Source organism: Panthera leo, chromosome B3 (assembly GCF_018350215.1).
Source record: "Panthera leo isolate Ple1 chromosome B3, P.leo_Ple1_pat1.1, whole genome shotgun sequence".
In the NCBI taxonomy this organism is placed as follows: domain Eukaryota; kingdom Metazoa; phylum Chordata; class Mammalia; order Carnivora; family Felidae; genus Panthera; species Panthera leo.
The window spans coordinates 41,343,127-41,363,533 of NC_056684.1; the positions used below are offsets into that span (position 1 = coordinate 41,343,127).

At 35.8% G+C, this 20,407-nt stretch overlaps 1 protein-coding gene across 8 annotated transcripts in view; it reads right to left on the reverse strand.

Annotated features, from left to right (window-relative positions):
- Window positions 1-20,407, reverse strand: part of USP3 (ubiquitin specific peptidase 3) — a 104,224-nt gene that overhangs the window by 60,101 nt on the left and 23,716 nt on the right. For 4 of the 8 annotated variants that reach the window (XM_042941786.1, XM_042941784.1, XM_042941785.1 and 1 more), the window contains exons 2-3: window positions 14,135-14,195; window positions 10,379-10,510 (exon numbers count right to left, since the gene is read on the reverse strand). In XM_042941786.1, coding sequence (XP_042797720.1) covers window positions 10,379-10,510; window positions 14,135-14,195 — 193 coding nt within the window. Of the gene's footprint in view, window positions 1-10,378; window positions 10,511-12,907; window positions 13,026-14,134; window positions 14,196-19,935; window positions 20,011-20,407 lie in introns of those variants that run through there. The other 4 variants (XM_042941788.1, XM_042941790.1, XM_042941787.1 and 1 more) reach the window with 2 other exon arrangements.

The following is a 20,407-nucleotide window of genomic DNA, read 5'->3' on the forward strand; positions in this document are numbered from 1 at the left end:
TCTTAAAGTAAGCTGGAGGTAAAATAAACTATTTGAAAATGTCCTGTTATTCATGATATCTTCACACTATGATTAAACTAATATCTCAAAGCATAATATACACAGGGTGAGATTTGACATTAATGATAATAGATACAAATTCATACTTCTTATAGCTTAAGCTTTCTGTCCAAACTTATCGGATCTGATTAGTCTGTGTTTTTATTAGATAGCCAATATTTTTATCTTCTCTTGTGTTTGATGAGCTCAGAGTGGGAAAGTCTGTTAGCTTTCCCTTTTCTTGTTCACTAGTATTTGCATTATTATCTTGCAGGGCTCATTTGGTAAAAATCTCTTGTATTATTTTTTTATTGTAAGTAGCTTCCACACACAATGTGGGGCTCGAACTCACAATCCTGAGATCAAGAGTTGCATGCTCTACCAACTGAGCCAGCCAGGTGCCCCATTTGGTAAAAATCATTTAAATAGTGTATCATGTGATGAGGGTTGACTTGGAAAAACTAAGTAAATCCATGTAACTAAGCAGACTGCAATAAACTGCAAAATGCTAAAGGTGAACAAGGGTGAGGACTCCACACACGAAGCTCTGATTCAAGACATTCTGTGTACAGTTCATGACACATGACCACTTAATCTAAAGACTACCAGCAGCAGGTATATGAAATGCTGGCCAGAGCTTTTTTTTTTAATAAACTTTTTTTAAAAAGTTTATTTATTTTTGAGAGAGAAAGAGAGAACATGCAAATGAATGAGGAAGGGGCAGAGAGAGAGGGAGAGAGCCCATCAACACGGAGCTCAACTCAGGGCTCAAATCCACAAACTGTGAGATCATGACCTGAGCCAAAATCAAGAGTCTGATGATCAACTGAGCCACCCAGGAACCCCAATAAAAACATTTAATAGAAGTCCTATATTTTCTTTCATCCCCTCAAGGGCATTATTTTGGTGACTGCTGGCACTAAAAAAACTAGGTTCCTAGCACAGAGTAGGTTCTCAATGGATATTTACTGAATAAGAGCAACACATCTGCTCTTGTGATTTTTTCTGGATGCTGTTCACATTATGTTTTTATTTTTTAATGTTTATTTATTTTTGAGAAAGAGAGAGAGAGAGAGAGAGAGCAAGGGAAGGGGGGGGGAGGGGGTGTGGGGGTGTGGAGACAGAGGATCTGAGATCTGAAGCAGGCTCCAGGCTCTCAGCTGTCAGCACAGAGCCCAATGCAGGGCTCAAACTCACGTGAGATCATGACCTGAGCCAAAGTCAGACACTCAAACAACTGAGGCACCCAGACACTCCTGTTCACATTATGTTTGAAAATCATTATGCAAATTAGACTCTCAAAAATTTTGAAGGTAAAAATTTGGGGAGGAAAGGACTGCTTATAACACGGAATTTTATTCACAAAGGATCTATGTCTTTGCTTTGTGTCTTTAATACGTTTATTCCTACATATAGTTTATAGTTTTTGCCATTACGCTGGGGTTTTTTTTTGTTTCTTTGATTATTTCCTTTTTTTTTTTAAAGTTTATTTATTTTGAGAGAGACAGAGACAGCACAAATGGGGGAGGGACAGAGAGAGAAGGAGAGACAAGAAGGCTCCACACTGCCAGTGCAGAGCTGGGTGCGGGGCTTGAACCTACGAACCATGAGATCATGACCTGAGCCAAAACTAACTGAGTCACCCAGCTGTCCCTGGGTATTTCCATTTTTGATTGATAACTGCTAATGAAGCTATTATTATTTGTATATGATATATCACCATTTCAAAATTTCTTAACTAATTCTAGTTGTTTTCTACTAAAGTTTCTGTGAATTTTCTGGGCATTCTATTATGTAATTTGAAAACAAATTTTTCCCGTTTTCCAATATTAATACTAATTATCTCATTTACTTACTATCTTACTTCAAAGGCTAGAACTGCCAAAACAATGCTAAATAATACTGACAATCATGTAAGTGATTTTTAAATATTTATTTATTTTTGAGAGAGAGAGAGAGAAAGAGCACGCGCACACAGGCAGTGGGGGAGGGGGGGGACAGTGCAGAGAGAGAGGGAGACACAGAATCCGAAGCAGGCTCCAGGCTCTGAGCCATCAGCACAGAGTCCAACATGGGGCTTGAACTCAGGAATCTTAAGATCATGAACTGAGCTGAAGTTGGATGATAAACCGACTGAGGCACTCAGGTACCCTGATCTTTTTTTTTTTTTTTTTTCATTTTTTAACGGTTTTTAAAATTTGTGTGTGTGTGTGTGTGTGTGTGTGTGTGTGTGTGAGAGAGAGAGAGAGAGAGAGAGAGAGAGAGAGAGAGAGAGAATGAGAATGAGAGGGGGAGGGGCAGAGAGAGACAAGGACAGAGCTCTGAGGTGACAGCAGGTGAGTCCAAGTGGGGTTTGAACTCACAGAACTGCGAGATCATGACCTGAGCTGAACTCGGATGTTCAAAGGACTGAGCTACCCCGGCACCCCGCATGTAAATGATTATAAAAGGTATTTCTGTCTTGTTTCTGATTTAATGGAAATGGCTTTAGTACATGATGCTTCCTTTTTTTTAGTTTTTAGAAGACTGTGACATTTTAATAATTTCCTTTTGTTTCAATGTTATTAGGATTTTTAAATTCAGAAATGGCTATTTATAAATGTATTTTTGCTTGTAATGATATAATAACTGGGGGTTCTTTATGAAATACGTTGATACAAATAATGAATATGTCTGCAGACTTCACATGAAATTAATTATATAATTTTTCTTTTTGGTACATCTTGCTGGGTTATATTTGCTTTAAGTTTTAATTATCTGCAACTATTTTAATTTGTGAAACTGACTTATTTTCTTTTTGGAGTTTCTGTCAGATTTTTGTCTAAATGCTTTGAAAGATTTATAACATTAAAATATATCAATGTTAAATTGTAATAGTTTGAGGCTGAACTGTCCAAGATAATAGCTGCCAGCCACATGTGGTGATTTAAAATTATATTAATTAAAATAAAACAAAACAAAACATTCCTCAGTCCCACTGGCTACTTTTTTTTAAGTTTATTTATTTAAAAAAAAAATTTTTTTTTTAACGTTTATTTATTTTTGAGACAGAGAGAGACAGAGCATGAACGGGGAAGGGTCAGAGAGAGGGAGACACAGAATCTGAAACAGGCTCCAGGCTCTGAGCGGTCAGCACAGAGCCTGACGCGGGGCTCGAACTCACGGAACGCGAGATCACGACCTGAGCTGAAGTCGGCCGCTTAACCGACTGAGCCACCCAGGCGCCCCAAGTTTATTTATTTTTGAGAGAGAGAATGCACACATGCGTGAGAGCAGGGGAGGAGCAGAAGGAAAGCGAGAGAATCCTAAGCAGGCTCTGTACTGTCAGCATAAAGCTTGATGTGGGGCTCTATCTCACAAAATGTGAGATCAAGACCTGAGTCAAAATCAAAAGTTGGACACTTAACCCACTGAGCCACCCAGGTGCCCTGTACTAGTCACTTTTAATTTTTATATATTTTTTAATGTTTATTCTTGAGACAGAGACACAGAGACAGAGAGGCAGAGCAGGAGAGGGGCAGAGAGAGAGGGAGACACAGAATCTGAAGCAGGCTCCAGGCTCTGAGCTGTCCGCACAGAGCCCAATGCGGGGCTCAAACTCACGAGCCATGAGATCGTGACCTGAGCTGAAGTTGGACACTTAACGTACTGAGCCATCCAGGTGTCCCTGTACTAGCCACTTTTAATTGCTCAAATGCTACCATATTTTATGGCACACATATCACACCCAAAACAGAGAAAAATTTCTCTTTCTTAACTTTAAAACTCTAAGGTTGTTTTTCCATTCCTATTAAGTGCTATTAAAGTTACAAAGATCCGTATCGCATCCTTGAAGAACTAAGAAAATACTCCCAAGCCAAACGACTCTCCACCAATCGGAAACAAGAAGCAACCATCATACAAATGAACCTGATTTTTTTGTTTTTTGTTTTTTTTTTTTAATTTTTTTTCAACGTTTTTTATTTATTTTTGGGAGAGAGAGAGACAGAGCATGAACGGGGGAGGGTCAGAGAGAGAGGGAGACACAGAATCGGAAACAGGCTCCAGGCTCCGAGCCATCAACCCAGAGCCTGACGCAGGGCTCGAACTCACGGACCGCGAGATCGTGACCTGGCTGAAGTCGGACGCTTAACCGACTGCGCCACCCAGGCGCCCCAAATGAACCTGATTTTTTATGCGACAGTAAAGAAACAATCTTTTAACCTACAGCTACAAAGTGATCTTTTTTAATGCTATTTATTTTTAGAGAAAGAGAGCGCGCATGTACGAGCAGCGGAGGGGGCAGAGAGAGAGAGGGAGAGAGAATCTCAAGCAGGCAACTGTCAACGCAGAGCCTGCTAAGGAGCTCATACTCATGAAGTGTGAGATCATGAACTGAGCTGAAATCAAGAGTTGGATGGTTAATCGACTGAGCCACCCAAGTGCCCCTACAAAGTGATCTTTAAACGGTAAGTTGAGTATAATACTAATACCAAAAAATCCCCTCAAAATAAAACAAAAACTTCTATGCAAAAAGTACCCCTCAAAAAGGGCAGTAGGGGATCCAGCAATAAATTTTAAATTCCTTTTCATTCCCTTGTATAGTATTGTTATATTTGGAGGCAAATTTGATCTCTGGTTTTATTATAAATACTAGATATGGATACAGGAAAAAAAAAAAAAAAAAGCCTGTAATCCAGTGACTTCATCTTTTCAAACCAAGAAAAGTTAAAACTCAAAAGAACTCATTTACATAGCAAGCTTATTTTTAAATTCTTTTATTAAATTCTAATGTATTGCCATCGAATAGGCCAATTTTGGAAAATTAGAACAATACCTGCAGAGAAAATCTATATCCTTTGTTAAAAGCAAACAAGTACTAGCTTATTAGGAAAGAGCCCTTTATGTTTTCAGAACACCTCTATTAAAAAAGTTCTTTTTAAACTTCAAAATGATTATATACACAATGGAATACTACACAGCAATGAGAAAGAATGAAATACGGCCTTTTGTAGCAACATGGATGGAATTGGAGAGTGTTATGCTAACTGAAATAAGCCATAAAGAGAAAGACAGATACCATATGTTTTCACTCCTATGTGGATCCTGAGAAACTTAACAGAAGACCATGGGGGAGGAGAAGGGAAAAAAAAAAAGGTTAGAGAGGGAGGGAGCCAAACCATCAGAGGCTCTTAAAACCTGAGAACAATCTGAGGGTTGATGGGGGGTGGGAGGGAGGGGAGGGTAAGTGAGGGGTACTGAGGAGGGCACCTGTCGGGATGAGCACTGGGTGTTGTATGGAAACCAATTTGACAATGTATTTCATATTAAAATAAATAAATAAACTTCAAAATGCTGTTTTTAAATAAACAAAACTCTTCCTGTTCTCTAATCTTTACATCACTGAAAATTTGTACTAAAATTATTTATAAAGATAGTCAAAAGATGTTCCCCTTTTTAATAGTCAATCACAATTTTCTTTGAGAACAATTCGGTATCAATTTAAGTCCACAAATAAGAGCTTTATTTTTACTAGTTTTAGTTAAAACTATTTGTTACAGGTGTTTAAAATCTGAAATACAAGTCTTTTTTCTAAACAAATGAATTGCTTAACATTTCATAATTATTTCCTTGTGTGAAAGAGTGCCTTAAAACATTACCTGCCAGAAAAGAAAAATTCTAGTAATTTAGTTTTAATATTCCTTTTATATTTTTGTATCCTCAGAAATTCAGTTACTGTTGATAAGGATCGGAATCGGCAAGACTATGTCAGATGTCAAAAGCTATTTGTTCAGTATTTAAAAACTATTAACTCCAAATATCTACATAAGAAATCAAAGTTCCTAATTTTAATCTTAGTTTCTTTGTGATAAAAGAACATATACCACATACAATTCCATTTTTACTGACTAGAGAGAGAAGATGGGGTGTGAGGAAAAAATAAATTACTTAAATAATAAAAGTGAACACTAGCCCTTGTGGGAGTGATTTTCATTTTTGGGGAGATTTTCATTTTTATAGAAATCTTCACTTGACTTCAAAGCTCAGTTTAGCTGACTGATCTCCTAAATGAGTAGGTCTGTGTCAAATCAGAATTACTCCTTTTGGTGTCGCTTTCCCTCTTTAGAAACAGTGACCCATTTTATGTTGTTCTGTTTGGATGATATGAACTTCTTCCGGATGTCCTGTTTATGTGAGAAGTGAAGGGAGCTATAGCAAGGTGTCCTTCTTGGGAGGTAAATAAAATAGCTCACACTTGCCATGATTTAGGTCTTCTTGGAGAAAGATTTTCCATGGCTATTCAGTCCTCCAAAATGACCAAAGGACACGATATTATAGATGTGATGTAACCTTCCCCTTTTGTGGAAGATACGTAACAAAATACAAACCTCCAAACATATACTGCCCTCTCTGCACCGGACACTGAGTAGCGCGGAAGAGATGATCTGACATATGGTTCCTGCAGTCACCAAGGACATTTACAAATAACCTAATGCACAGCAGGAAATTACAAGTATCCCAAGAACTATGAGTTTAGGAGCGATTACATCTAGCTACAATAGAAGCTGGGAGGAGGGACTGGGGAGAGTTCAGTGGTTAACTTCACTGAAGGATATGCAAAGATAAGACAGGGCAGGGACTCTTGGAAAGGGGAAATAAAGATATGGCATGTTTCTCAAGAGCATGTTTCAACTTCTTTAGAGTACAGAGCACATGGAAAAGGAGCTTTAACATTAACTAAAGTAAAAAGATTTTGACCACGGTAATAAGAATAAAGTTAAAACTAATGCACCAATATTTTACCAACGAAGCAAATCATTGAGTCTAACCACAAGAAACTTATGGGCAAGGAAAATTTATAAACTGAAGTGAAATTACTGAAGTGTACTAGAAAATAACACACACACATTCATACAGAAAGAAGAAATCCTTTTTCATTTCTTTCTTAATCACACTGAGGTATGAGGAAACTTAATTTAGAGTACAGCTTTCTCAGCTTGCAACTATCACAGATTTCTTTTAAGGCATCAGTGTAATCCTGCTACAGGGTGAGTCCCTGGCATTTTGTTTTTAAACCCCCAAATGATACAGTAATGTGACCAGATGCAGTTCCCGTCCTACGCTGCAGAAGCTCTGAGTGTCCATACACTTGCAGCTCTGTATAACTTCACACAAAAGACTGGCAATTGGCCAAGAAGGCTCTGCCATGGTGTATATTCCCCAAGATCTGCCATTTAAGGGGCAGCTGGGTGGCTCAGTCAGTTAAGTGTCCGACTTCAGCTCAGGTCATGATCTCATGGTTCGTGAGTTCAAGCCCTGTGTTGGGCTCTGTGCTGACAGTACAGAGCCTGGAGCCTGCTTCAGATTCTGTGTCTCCCTCTCTCTCTCTGCCCCTCCTCAACTCACACTCGTGTCTCTCTCTCTCAAAAGTAAAAAACATTAAAAAAAATTTTTTTTTTAAACATCTGCCATTTAATTCCAATTCAGCCATGAAACCACACGTACTTTAGCATATTATACCAACATAAAACAAATCAAATTGCAATTCTGGTTAATAAAGGCATTCTTTCAAAATTCATAAAGTCTCAAATGTATTTTTACAAATAAAGACACTGAAGTATACAACATATTTTTAAATAGACCTATGAATATTAATTCCACTCCATTATGATAATTTTTTAAATTTCCTCAGAGTTACTGTTTCCTCATAATCTTACCAGCTGCAAGAAAACCCACTGCAAACTTTTTACATAGCGCACAGAGATCGAATTGTATTTCCAAACTTCCCAATTTAACATTTCATGCACCCTGCTAAATGAAAATGAAGAAAAATGTGTGTTTTCAATATCTGGTATGTATAGAGTGATCTGACTCACAACAATGATTGTGAGATTATACCTAAAGAATGATCTTAATTTCCACTCACTAAAAGAAATAGTCTTAAAGAAACATGGTTCTGTCAATTAGGTAGCTACCTCATTCTAGTATCTAAGTGTCCTGAAGGAAAAGAGGAAAAACTAATGAGAACACTTTAAAAGCCTGGCTAATGCTTAACTTTCATAGGAAGCAGTGTTTTACAACAGCAAATAACAATAAACTGAGCACTAGACCATGTGTCAAAATCTCGCAAAGATTTTCATTTTTATTGAAACTTTTTATCTACCTCCAGCTTCTCTCTCTTCCAGGTCTGGACATCTTCCACCGAAACAGTAGTAGTCTAAATGACTAAATCTTAAGGTATTTATTCAATAGCCACAATTTAATAATGTTCAACCTGTAAAAATTTTAAAGACGGGAAGCCATTCTTTCCTCCTTTTAATGGAAATTTTTCTACAATACAATAACCAACTAAGGATGATATAGAAAAGATTAGCACAAAACTTCAGTAGAGTGTGAATCAAAAGTGGTATTTAGACTTTAAATCCCCATCCGCGCCCAGTACTGCTTTCATGTGACATTCAAGGGCTGTATGGCCAAAAAAAAAATCTCCAAAGGGATCCTTCAAATGGCTTTTTTCCCCCCTTCAATGTCAAAAACCTTTTGAATTGAGAGTAAACTGATTAAAACAAGTAAAGAATTCATCATCATAATTTACTAGTCAACAAAAAACATTTGCTTAACACTGAAGTTAAAACTGCAAAAACAGTGACCTTCTGAGTATAACAAATGGATATGAATTGTTAAACGTTACTGTAAACTAAATAACCTAGTTTTAAGTAGTCACAAAAATTGATACTTCTTTCATTGCCATTTATATGAAATATATATGTATACTATATTACAAAGAGAGAACAGGGACTCTAATATTTTAAAGGATGTGATATTTACAAAACAAAACAAAACAAAAAAAACAGCCTGAAAGGCTACACATGAAATCCTTAACATTTATCTACAGAGGAGGAGAAGAGAATGGATCTGTGCTGGAAGAAGACAGAGTGTCAGAACAGTTTTTTTAAAAAGAAGTTACATTTTTCACCTGAAATACTGTTCATAAAACATTTTCAAGGTTGCTAAAATTAAAAATTTACCAAAGTAATCTGACAGATGGTTAGTTCTGCAAATGTGGCTATCAAGGGGTAAAAAAAAATCTCATGATATTTCAAGAGATTAAAAGCTTTCAATAATATGTCAGCATTGTGAAAATAACTTCAAGAGCCACATTCCCTATAATATTTTTGCTTGAATGAAATCCTGTTATGATCCTCAGTAAAGTCAAGTAATAGTATCTATTTCACACAATCTACTAGACTTAACTTTCCAAGAATAAATGTTATTTTAGGCTGAACCACAGAGCATTCTAAAAGATTTACGTTTACATCCAGATTTTTTCCATGTCAGAAATCAAACTGTATTAGTTACATATTTCTTCCTGAAAATGATCCCTTGATCATTTTAGTTGGTTTGGGAAATATTTTTTTCACATCAGAGTACACAACTCTCCCAAAACAAGGCTAAAATACAGCATTATTCATAGAACACTAAGTGTTGTCCAAAATTCTTTAATACAAAGAAATTTTTTATCAGTGTTCAGTGTTTCATACTGGATTTGAAGCTGAATGAGATAAAGGAGCCCCCTACAACTATAAACAACACTGGCCACTCTGAAAAATACTGGTCTATAATAGAGTGGGAAAGCAATTTCTAGACCACTATGTATTCTATGATCACATTTGTGTTTAAAAAAAAAAAAGGCAAAACAAACCTAGCTATAAATGTAAATATGGATGATACACCCATGAAAATAAATTCATGGAAAAAAGTCTGGGAGAATATTTAAATTCGTAACAATGGTGATAGCTGGAGAAGGAAATTATATACTTGGTGATGGAGTAATAAAAAAGAACTTTCACAGCTGACTATAAAAAAAAAAAAAAAAAGAAAAAAAAAGAAAAAAAAAGAAGTTACATTTTTAAGATTACATAACAAAATGTTACCCAGACAGTAAAAGCATACGCTTGGTTTTTTTTTGGCTTTTTTTTTTTTTTTTGGTTTGTTTGTTTTTAACAGAAGTTTGTATCATAATATTCTTCAATAAAAAACAAAACAAGAAAAAGAATTATAAAGAACCACAAACAAATGCTTTTCATTGCCCTGCAGTTTACTGAGATGAACAAGGAACAGAGGGGGTGGGAAAGAGAAGGAGGCCCAGAAGTTGAAGGGAACAATGCAGAGTAAAAACTGAATGAATAAGGCCAGGCATTCCCAATGGCTCCAATCCCCTATGAGTCCTAACAGAACAAAAAGGAGGTAATGGCAGCAGCACTGGTTTAGAGATTGACGGGGAAGAGGTGAGAGCAAGGAAAATGAGACAACGTTTGCACACTAAGGAATATCATTTCCAGAAAATACTAATACTTACCAGTATGTACTGTAGCTACTGCAATCCATACACACTGTGTGCTGAGGTTTATCTTGCTTTTCTGATTTCTTATGATTAGCTAAGGGTACTTGTGCATCTTCATAATGTTTTTTTGCATGGCCATTCACATACCTTATAAAAACCAAATAAAAATTTATTTTAATCCAAATATTACTTTGGAAGTTAAAATAGTAGCAGATGACAATAAAATCAGATGATAATCAAACTAGAATGAGAAAGAATTCCTCCTTTTAAGAGTACTCAGCCCTATAAAAGCATTCAATTGGATAGTGATTTATTAAGCTGAGTGCTTAAAATATGCTTTTTTACAATCAAACATGACAGTCAACTTTTAATTATACACAGATTAGGGTGAGGCAAGGAAAAGCATCATCTATGCAAATCAGTTTCAATACCATTGACATTATCACTTATCAACCCCTCTGCTAAGGCTTTTGCTGTAGCTTTTTTCTTTTTTTAAGCTTTTCTCAGACTGCTAACCCCCAACTCAGGTTGTTCTCAAAGGTGAACTCTGTAAACTAAATCACTCAACCACTTCCCAAAGGACCATAGGTTATGCCTGGACTGCTGCTTAATATAAAAGGTGAAAGTCAGATATGGAAACAAGATCATCTTCTGTCTCTTTCTCATCAATATGGCTTCAGATCTTGTATTCGAATGCCTAAATAATTAGTTCCACTCATATGGAAACACGTTTGTTTGGAAACAACAGAAAGTACAAATCATCTTAAACCTAAACTTATTTCTTTACATGGACAATCAAAGGTCAACTATATTCATAAAAATCTCCTAATACTTTCCAACTCAGATTTAATAAATCAATGTATTACAGAAGGCAGAATGAAACTGAAATAATGCGTATGGTGTACACCCAAATTCCTCTCAACCTCCACCTAAATACTGTACTATGTTGTAACTGACCAGTACTGTGAAGACCTTATAAAACAAAATTTCCCAGTCCCTAGACAGTAGTCGATTTATAGGAGGCAAGGCCTAATTGAAAACTCAGTCAAAACAAATGTTGTTTAAATGGTACCAAAATAAACATACTCAGAGAATTAAAGTAACATTTTGTCATGAGGCATCTCAATTATACTAGGAGCAACACTCACCTTGGGGAAAGTAGGACAGTTGGGGTAAATAGGGAGGATGAACTTCAGGTCCAGCCTCTACCCTAGGAAAGCTGGAAGCATCAGAGGCACTACAACCTCACCTTAAACTTTGATGTATTTTTCCCCTGTTTTTTTCATCATAGTAAACAAAACCAAAACTTGTGTGTATATGAGTCCTTTGTCCACAAAGGTATAAAGCAATTTTAAAATAAAATATAGATTAAGAGTATAAGCTCAAAAACTAGACTTCCTGGCTTCAAAAGTAACCTTGTCACATGCTAGACATCGTGAACTTAGACGAGTTACTTAACCTCTGTGCTTAGAAAGTGGTCATATTACGCACTTACGTTGCATAGGTCAAGAAACACCCAATATTTAAATTCCAAGGCATCATATAGGTTCAACATCTAATTACCTCAATTTCCTATGCTTATATAATTTATACTGTCCTATGAGAAACACAACTACTATTTATAATGAGCACCTTCCAAATCAAAGAAAAAGCAGTACTGAATGATGATAATAATAAGGCATTACTTTAAGTCTTTGAAAACTGGTCATCTGTACATAGTACGTATACTTCACTTAGCCACCACACTATAGTCTTTCAATGTACTAGAGGTTTCAATGGTTACTGTAAAACATCACTGAAAAGTTCTAGGAAGTGTATTACTGCTGACATTAAGATTAGCAATGTTTTGGGTAATATTCAAATATATCACTCAGAAGTTAACAGTTACATATAAGATGAATAACATAAAAACAAGTATTTCCCTCATTTAGATTAGATTTTAACTGGACAATTTGGTCTAAGAAGGAAAAGCATCAATGTATATATCACAGACTTCTAACAATCACAAAAATTTGAAAAATAAACAGGATGATGTCGTGAAGGCCAACTAAATTACATAAATCAAATATGCTACTGACAAACTATGTTTTCTAGTTGAAGGAGTATTCAATTTAAGACTTTCTGCAGACAACTGGCCTAAAATTACTGAAAATCAGAACCCTTGGCAATCAATACCCAGGATTACATGAAAGAAAATTAACCAATCAGCTATGTAAAATGAAGAACCAAACACAAGCTACTGTCATTATCTGTTTAATCTATTTAATCATATTTCTCTGAAACTATGTAAAATTTCTAAATTTAAGACTGCTTGCAATTAGAAACAGACTACCTGCAGAGTCTAGAAATTTTTCATTTTGTTTTTTCCAAAACCTACTTAAGAGAATTGTTTGTTGCTTGCTATTAAGAATATTAATCTCTCCAATTTTTGCGAGTTTGCTAGGTCTTTTTGCTGGCATATGACCTTCAAGATTTAGGTCGTAGAGCACTATGAGACAACTGGAGAACAGAACTACATAAATTTTAGTGCATTATAATTCTCACCTCTCAAAATCTAGGAGAGGAATCTGTCTCTTCAAGTGCAGAATTTAAGTGCTTGTACTTTTCTTCTTTTTTTAAAAAAAATGTTATCTGTACAAAGTATTTTCAGGTTCCCCAAATCCTAGAGATTTCAAAACCACAACAGCCACAATTAAGATATGCAGTTAACATTTTCCAAACGTACTTTTAAGTGTACATGGAAAAAATACTCAATTCCACGACTCAAAATGTAAAAAATCAAAAGTGAACTGAACATAGATGCTTTCTTCATGCAATGAAGATTTAAAAATAACAATGGGGAAATAGTCCTAATAAATACAAAGTATATTTCCACCTGTGTGACAGTATGATTTCCCATTCTAAGTAAATTCAAAGTGGATTTTCTAAGTTAAAAGAGCAATAGGAATAAATGTGCTACTGCCAAGGTAAAAGAACACAAAGGTTGGTATTTATTTGAGTTTGAAGAAAAGAGTTATCAAAGTATTTAAGTAACATCATTTTGAAGCCAAGAATGGGGAGGAAAAGCTAGGCTTGAACCAGAATTGGGGAGGTGGGGGTGGGAGTTTTTTGTAAAACAAAAAATGTATTAATGGAACAATGAAACAGTTGGTACATCTTAGACACCAATTAATAATGAACTCCACAGTGAGATCATTTTCAAGGGGATCCTTTATCTGTAATAAAGGGAACTCTTTATCTGTAAACATTTTGTTATTTTATTTTCAGAAGAATGATGTGATAACTGGAATTTGATTCAAAAGTTAGTAAAGCCGGGCATGGTATAGGGAATAGAAGAAATAAGACAGGCAACGTATTGACAGCTGTTGAAATTGGGTGATGAAAGTAATGGGGTTCAATTATATTATCTCTCTACTTTTGTGTATGCTTGAATTTACCCTATTAAAAGGTTTAAGAAACAACCATAAGGTAAACTTTTATTTAAAGATTTCAAAGTTCTCTCATTTCATCTTTTTAATCAAATATTACTAGATTATCTGATCATCAAATTAATTCTTCTGAGTATCAATACAAAGGTTTTTCCCCCTAGATATCCTCAGTTTTATCACTGAGCAAATAGACTGTATTAGGAGAGGGAAGCCATACAGAGAAATTACAGACTATGATTAAGCAATGGTGTTGATAATCCAAATCAATAAAACTTTGACATAAAGCTTAAAGGCAAATTGAAAAAATCAAGTAGGGTAGTGAGGTAATAAGTATGTCACCTACCTTCCACAGTGGACACTTGAACAAGTCAAACAGACCCAGGGGCTTTTGTTGGACCGGCACACTAATAAAAAGAAAAATACACAATGTACCAATTGTATCATGTTATTTCCCAGTTTCTCCCCTAATCTGTAATATCATATCCTGTGATTAAGTTATAAATTCCATGGCTGCTTAGGTGTACTGAAATCCTAAATCCTTGCTTTGTGAGTGCATGTACACAGAATGGCTGCCTAATTAAAGTTACACTGAAAAGAACTGAAATGCATGTCCACAGCAGCTGCTCATTTTAATTGTTGACTCAAACAGTTCAATCACAAGTTAAGAACATATACATTTACTTTTACCAGTCTCCAACAAGCTAATGACAGTCTATTTTCTCTTAAAAACATTTTTTAAGTCTAATTTTTTAATCACATGTCTTTGCCAGGCAGATTATATACTAATATAAATGACAATTCTTTCAGTTTACTTAGAGACAAAGCCTAAAGATACAATTAGGAAGACTAAACCCAGCTCTTCCCAGATGAAGGTCTTGGTTGCATGAAATTCAATTCTAAAGAGGACAACTGCATATAATTCTTGCTGAGGGTAAATCAGGACATTATTTTAGTTTAAGTATTATAAGGATGGGACAGGCAAGAAAAGCATGAAAACTTTTAAAATACTGCTTATAATTTTGCCTACTGTTTACCTATTCAATTTTTTTAAAAAAAGCCCAATAAACATAACAATGATTTTCAAAAAGAAGAGACACAAAAATCACGTTGAAAGCTATTCAAAACTCCTATGTTTTACTCAGGCAAAGATATCTACATTGGGGTGGGGAAAGAGGACAAAGAACATGTGTATTTTGAGAAAAGTAGCTTCTCAGGTGACCCCGTAATACAACCCCTTGAGAACCATAAGTCCACCTCCTAGGGGTATGGGAGGGGCACCATGGCACAACCACACTCAGGAGTATAATAAATCCATTGCCTGGCACACAGTGTGTACTCAATAAACATCTGCTGAAAGTTCAAATTTCCTAGTTTAAGCTCTTCCAAATCCTGGTCCTTACTGTACTATTCTTGCCTTACACATTACAACAGGCCTTTCTGGCTGGTAAGAAAAACTGACCAAAACTTGAAATGAGGTTAATCAAGAACCACTGGCCCTTTCAACATGTAATGAAGCATTAAGAGGTCCTCCCAAAGATATTTAATTATAGCACTACTGTTTGACTACTGTTTATTGTTGATTAGGACCCAAATTCTATGAAGTTAGAGGTAAACAGGTAGATTTTTAAGATGTATCTGTCCAGCACACTCCAAAAGTAATGGTTTTACTACTATATAGGACATTAACCAATTTTACATCAAGTTTAGCAATTTATTTCAATGTTCTTTCTTCAATATCTACATGCACTCAATTCCTCAAATGCTCTTAGAATCAGCTTTATCATACTGCTATTCCCTTCATTAATGAGTTAAATAAATCTCTGACATACATTCATTCTATATTTGTATGGGAGGGAAGAGGTGGGCAAGGAATAGGAAAGCACAGTGATATACTGCCCAAGGGATTCTGCTTGTCTGGCCAGCACAGGGCTCTAACCCTTCTTGAATATGAAAGCTTTGTGTGGTAAAATTTCCTTCCAGCAGGCAAGGTTCCTACCTTTCCTTAATGCATTCACACCTTTACAGTAACTGCCAGGGCCATCCTGAAGGCATTTGAGGTTTTTACTTGATTGGGTCCAATTTTATTATACGTGGCATGTAAGCCACATGACCAAAAGGCCATGAAGAATTCTAGCCAAACTACTAACAGCAATTATTATAGGCAGGTACATGAGAAGACTATATTTGAGGGGAGAGTGTTAGCTTTTCATTTGTACACCCCCATGGTATTTGATTTATATCAACAGGAATATGATGTTTTTATAGTTTGAAAAGAAAGTTCTAAAGTATTTATTTTTTAAAGGAAAATAAATTAGAACACAGCTTACTCAAAACAGGTATTCATGGTTTGAGATATAACTGGAGGACTGAAAAACCATGAATACTATAACTTTGTTCCTCCAGCAAATCTTTTTCTCTTATTAAATACTAAGAAACATATAACTCAATCGGGAGTGGGGGGAGCTGTTGAAGTTTAGTATTAACCTGAAACAAGTAATTATATTACAACAGTAAGTTTAGGCCCAAGTTTTTAACTATCTGGAGTTTGTTTTCATTTTAATTATGGAAACTTTTTTTCCTCTTTTAAATGAGAAAAAAATCTAGAGTAATATCACTATCACTTTGGTGTGTTTTCTATGAAGTATTCCTTTTTCCTCCTTATAATTGGAACTATACACACAGCACATACAACTTTATAAACTAATTTCTCCACTGTCAGCATATTAAATGCATTTCTGCATGCTGTTTAATTTAGAACAACATATTCTACATCTTGTGTTATAGCATCTCAATTAACTCAAAAAGTTTTATTAGCTTTTTAATTTCTCAATATCAAATTTTAAAATAGTACCCTGAGGCTAGGGCAGAAAGAAATGGGAGTAACTACTTAATGGGTATAGAGTTTATTTTGAGATGATGAAAATGTCTCAGAACTAGATAGAGGTCATGGCTGTAGATGTACTAAATGCCACTGAATTTTTCACTTTAAAATGGTTCATTTTGTTATGTGAATTGTACCTCAATAAAATAAATAAGTAGGTAAACAGGTATGTTACACAGGGATGAAGAAAGAGAATAAAAGAAAATACAGTATTGACTTTCAGAAATACTGCAAAAAGTGACTGTGCCTTTGAATAAAACTCAAAAAAGACTTCACTTCCTAAGTTAAGAAACCTGACTTCTTCTAACATGAATATTTACAGTAAGAAGGTTGGTCTTGGCTATTTAAATGACAGTGCTTTCTGAGGGCTTAATACTTTAACAGCAAAAAAACATTTGAAAGCTAAAAAACTATAGAGAATAGGGTATGATGAGACATTCTGAAGCCACTTATTGCACTGTGTTGGGGAACAGTCACCGTTTATACATACCTTATCCAAATTAAAAACCTTTTTTAAAAAAAATTTTATATTCTTTTCTTTTTGAGAGAGACAAAGACAAAGAGAAAGAGAGAGAGAGCATGAGCAGGGGAGGAGCAGAGAGAGGAGACACAGAATCCAAAGCAGGCTCCAGGCTCTGAGCTGTCAGCAGAGCTAACACGGGGTTCAAACTCACAAGCCATGAGATCATAGCGTGAGCCGAAGTCGGACATTTAACTGACTGAGTCACCCAGGCACTCCCAAACAAGGAACCTTTAATGTACCCCACTGTAGGGGTACATTAAACTAACTTTCAATTGTTGTTGAGAACAAGACGTAGCATGAATAAAAGAACACTACAAATAATTTTAAAATTATTTATTTTATCACCTTAAGGGGCACTATCTTATAAAAGGTAGTCTCAGTTTATAGGCAGATGAGTTTCAAAAGTTTATCTGTAGGATGAACATATTGTCCATGGAAACAGTATTAGAAGTTTCCCAGGCTCTTCTATAAAATGCTAGATGAACCATAATGTAACTGAAATAATATACAGTTGACCCTTGAACAATGCAGGGAGGGTTTAGGGTCCCAACCCTACACAGTCAAAAATCCATATATAACTTTTGACTCCCCAAAAACTTCACTACTAATAGCCTATAGTTGACTGTAAGTGTTAGTGATAACATAAACAGTCCATTAACATATATTTTGTATGCTATATAAGAGTAAGCTAAAGAAAATATTAAGAAAATCATAAGAGAAAGCACATTTACAGTACTACACTATATTTACTGAAAAAATCCACATATAAGTAGACCCACATAGTTCAAACCTGTGTTGATCAAGGGTAGACCATATATATACATATATATATATATGTTTTTTTTAAAAACACAACCACACAGAGTCAATAAAAATGTTTTTAAGCTATGAATATTCATACTATCTATTCAGTGAAAATAAAAATATTAAACTGAAGAGGTTTTATTTTTTTTAAATCTTAAATGCTAGAACTTGACAGAAACAGTTATAAGGATAGAAACTTGTAGAAGTTTAAAAAGATAAATCTAAGAACTTATTAGAGCTCTTTTTATTACACCTAATTATACTTAAAGGTGATATCAAGGCAAGGAAGTCAGGTGGTGTATTTCTCAGTTACACTTGGCCCCGACAGAGTCACTGGATCTCATAAATGGAGTTTTGCCTTTACTCAGATTATAAAATGTCCTCAAAGTTACTCTTTCTTTCACCAATCTCTCCAATTTATTTGGATTCTTCCAACTATAAGCTAAGCTTGGGCATCTCAGCTCAGAGGTTGGTACTAACTAGGCTCCCTCTACTCTCCTCCTTCAACTATGGCATCACAACCTTCCTCTGGCCCTGTTCTCACCTCAGCCACAAACTCTACAGTTTGGCAAAAGGGCCTTTTTGGAGGTAGAGAGTCTTGATCTTCTCCTGGCTAGAGCCAGTCTCCAGAAGGTAGAAGCTGTAACACATATGCTGAGAGGGGTGAAGGAGCACCAGCCTCTAAAACATGCTCATGCCAGATCTTCTTCCTAAAAGCCCCAAAGTTTTAACTCTCCTGGAAACCAGGAGGTGAGAACTAATAGGGCACACAGGCAGAGGGAAGGCATCCAAGTGATCTATGACCAAAATGATTTTATTTCTTAACTACTTTTGCAAAAGGAATGGTAGTGTGCTCCTTTATCAAGAGATAAAGAAAGGCAGAAAACTAGGGGCCCATTTTGTGCTTAAAGGGTCATTTACACACAAATGTTTTCAGCTTGTGTTCCGAAGACAAGGAGTTCGTTCACAAGACAAGATGGCATCCACATTGAATACAACGTTCTTTCCACATAACCACTGATATCCAATATCCTTAGTAGTCACTACCTAGAACCTAATAATATACAGGACATTTGATATTCAAAGCCTATCAACAACTCTCATGAAATTCTAAAAATGTTTTTAATAAAACATCATGCACCAATGCTTATGATACAACTTAGTCACTGTTTCTACCCACAAAATAGTTCAAGCATACAGCACTGACAGGCAAGCCACCTATAGTGCATCCATTACTCACTAGTTGCTTCAACTCAAAGTGAGGCTCTTTACCTTCTTAAGAATTCAGAAAGGTGAGGATCCAATGACCAAGATTCCAGTCCTGGTTCTACCATTACTAGAACCAGAACTGAGAATATCAGGAGTGTCTGGGTGGCTCAATCAGTTATGTGTCTGACTCTTGATCTCAGGGTCATAAATTCAAGACCCTCATTGGGCTCAGTGCTGGGAATGGAGCCTACTTAAAAAAAAATTTTTGAGACCATCACTACTATTCTGGGTCTATTTCTTCATTGTAAAATGAAGACTAGGCGATAGGCATGTCCTCTCTAATCATAAAATTAGTCAAAGAATATAAGGAAAAAAATGAAACAATAATGTCATCTTCCCATATAGGCAGAAGTCTCCCAACTCTACTCTCCACCTAATCTGAAGGCCTAACACAAGGATTAATTGCTAATGTAGTATAAAATTCTAAACCAATGGTTTTCAGCTTTTTTTCCTGCCTCCCACCACTTGAGAGGCAAACACATTCCCACCACATCGCCCATCAGTAACAGCAACTCACTTCAACAGTGAGGGGTAGGAAGTGTAAGTGTATGGAATCACTGTATAAAACTGTTATAGACAAACACGCTGCTATGACAGTAAAACTCAGAACACTACTCCCCCCAAACACACACAAAATTTTTTAAGTGTAGCACTCTAAAAATATTACCAGGCCATAAGAAAACATCCACAATACGGGTTTTTTAAAAAGCAAGTTCAGGGGCGCCTGCGTGGCTCAGTCGGTTAGGCATCCGACTTCGGCTCAGGTCATGATCTCACGGTCCGTGGGTTCGAGCCCCGCGTCGGGCTCTGTGCTGACAGCTCAGAGCCTGGAGCCTGTTTCAGATTCTGTGTCTCCCTCTTTCTCTGACCCTCCCCTGTTCATGCTCTCTCTCTGTCTCAAAAATAAATAAATGTTAAAAAAAAATAAAAAAAAAAGCAAGTTCACTTTTATCTAATTCATATTTATCTAGGACATACTATATATCAGGCACCATGGCAACCACTTTATGAATATTACTTAATCTAATCCTCTAAAATCCAATAAGGAATATATTATTCTTTGTACAGATAAGCAAACTAAGGCATAGACAAGTTATGTAACTTGCTAAGTTAGTAAGTGACAGAACTGGAAATCAAAC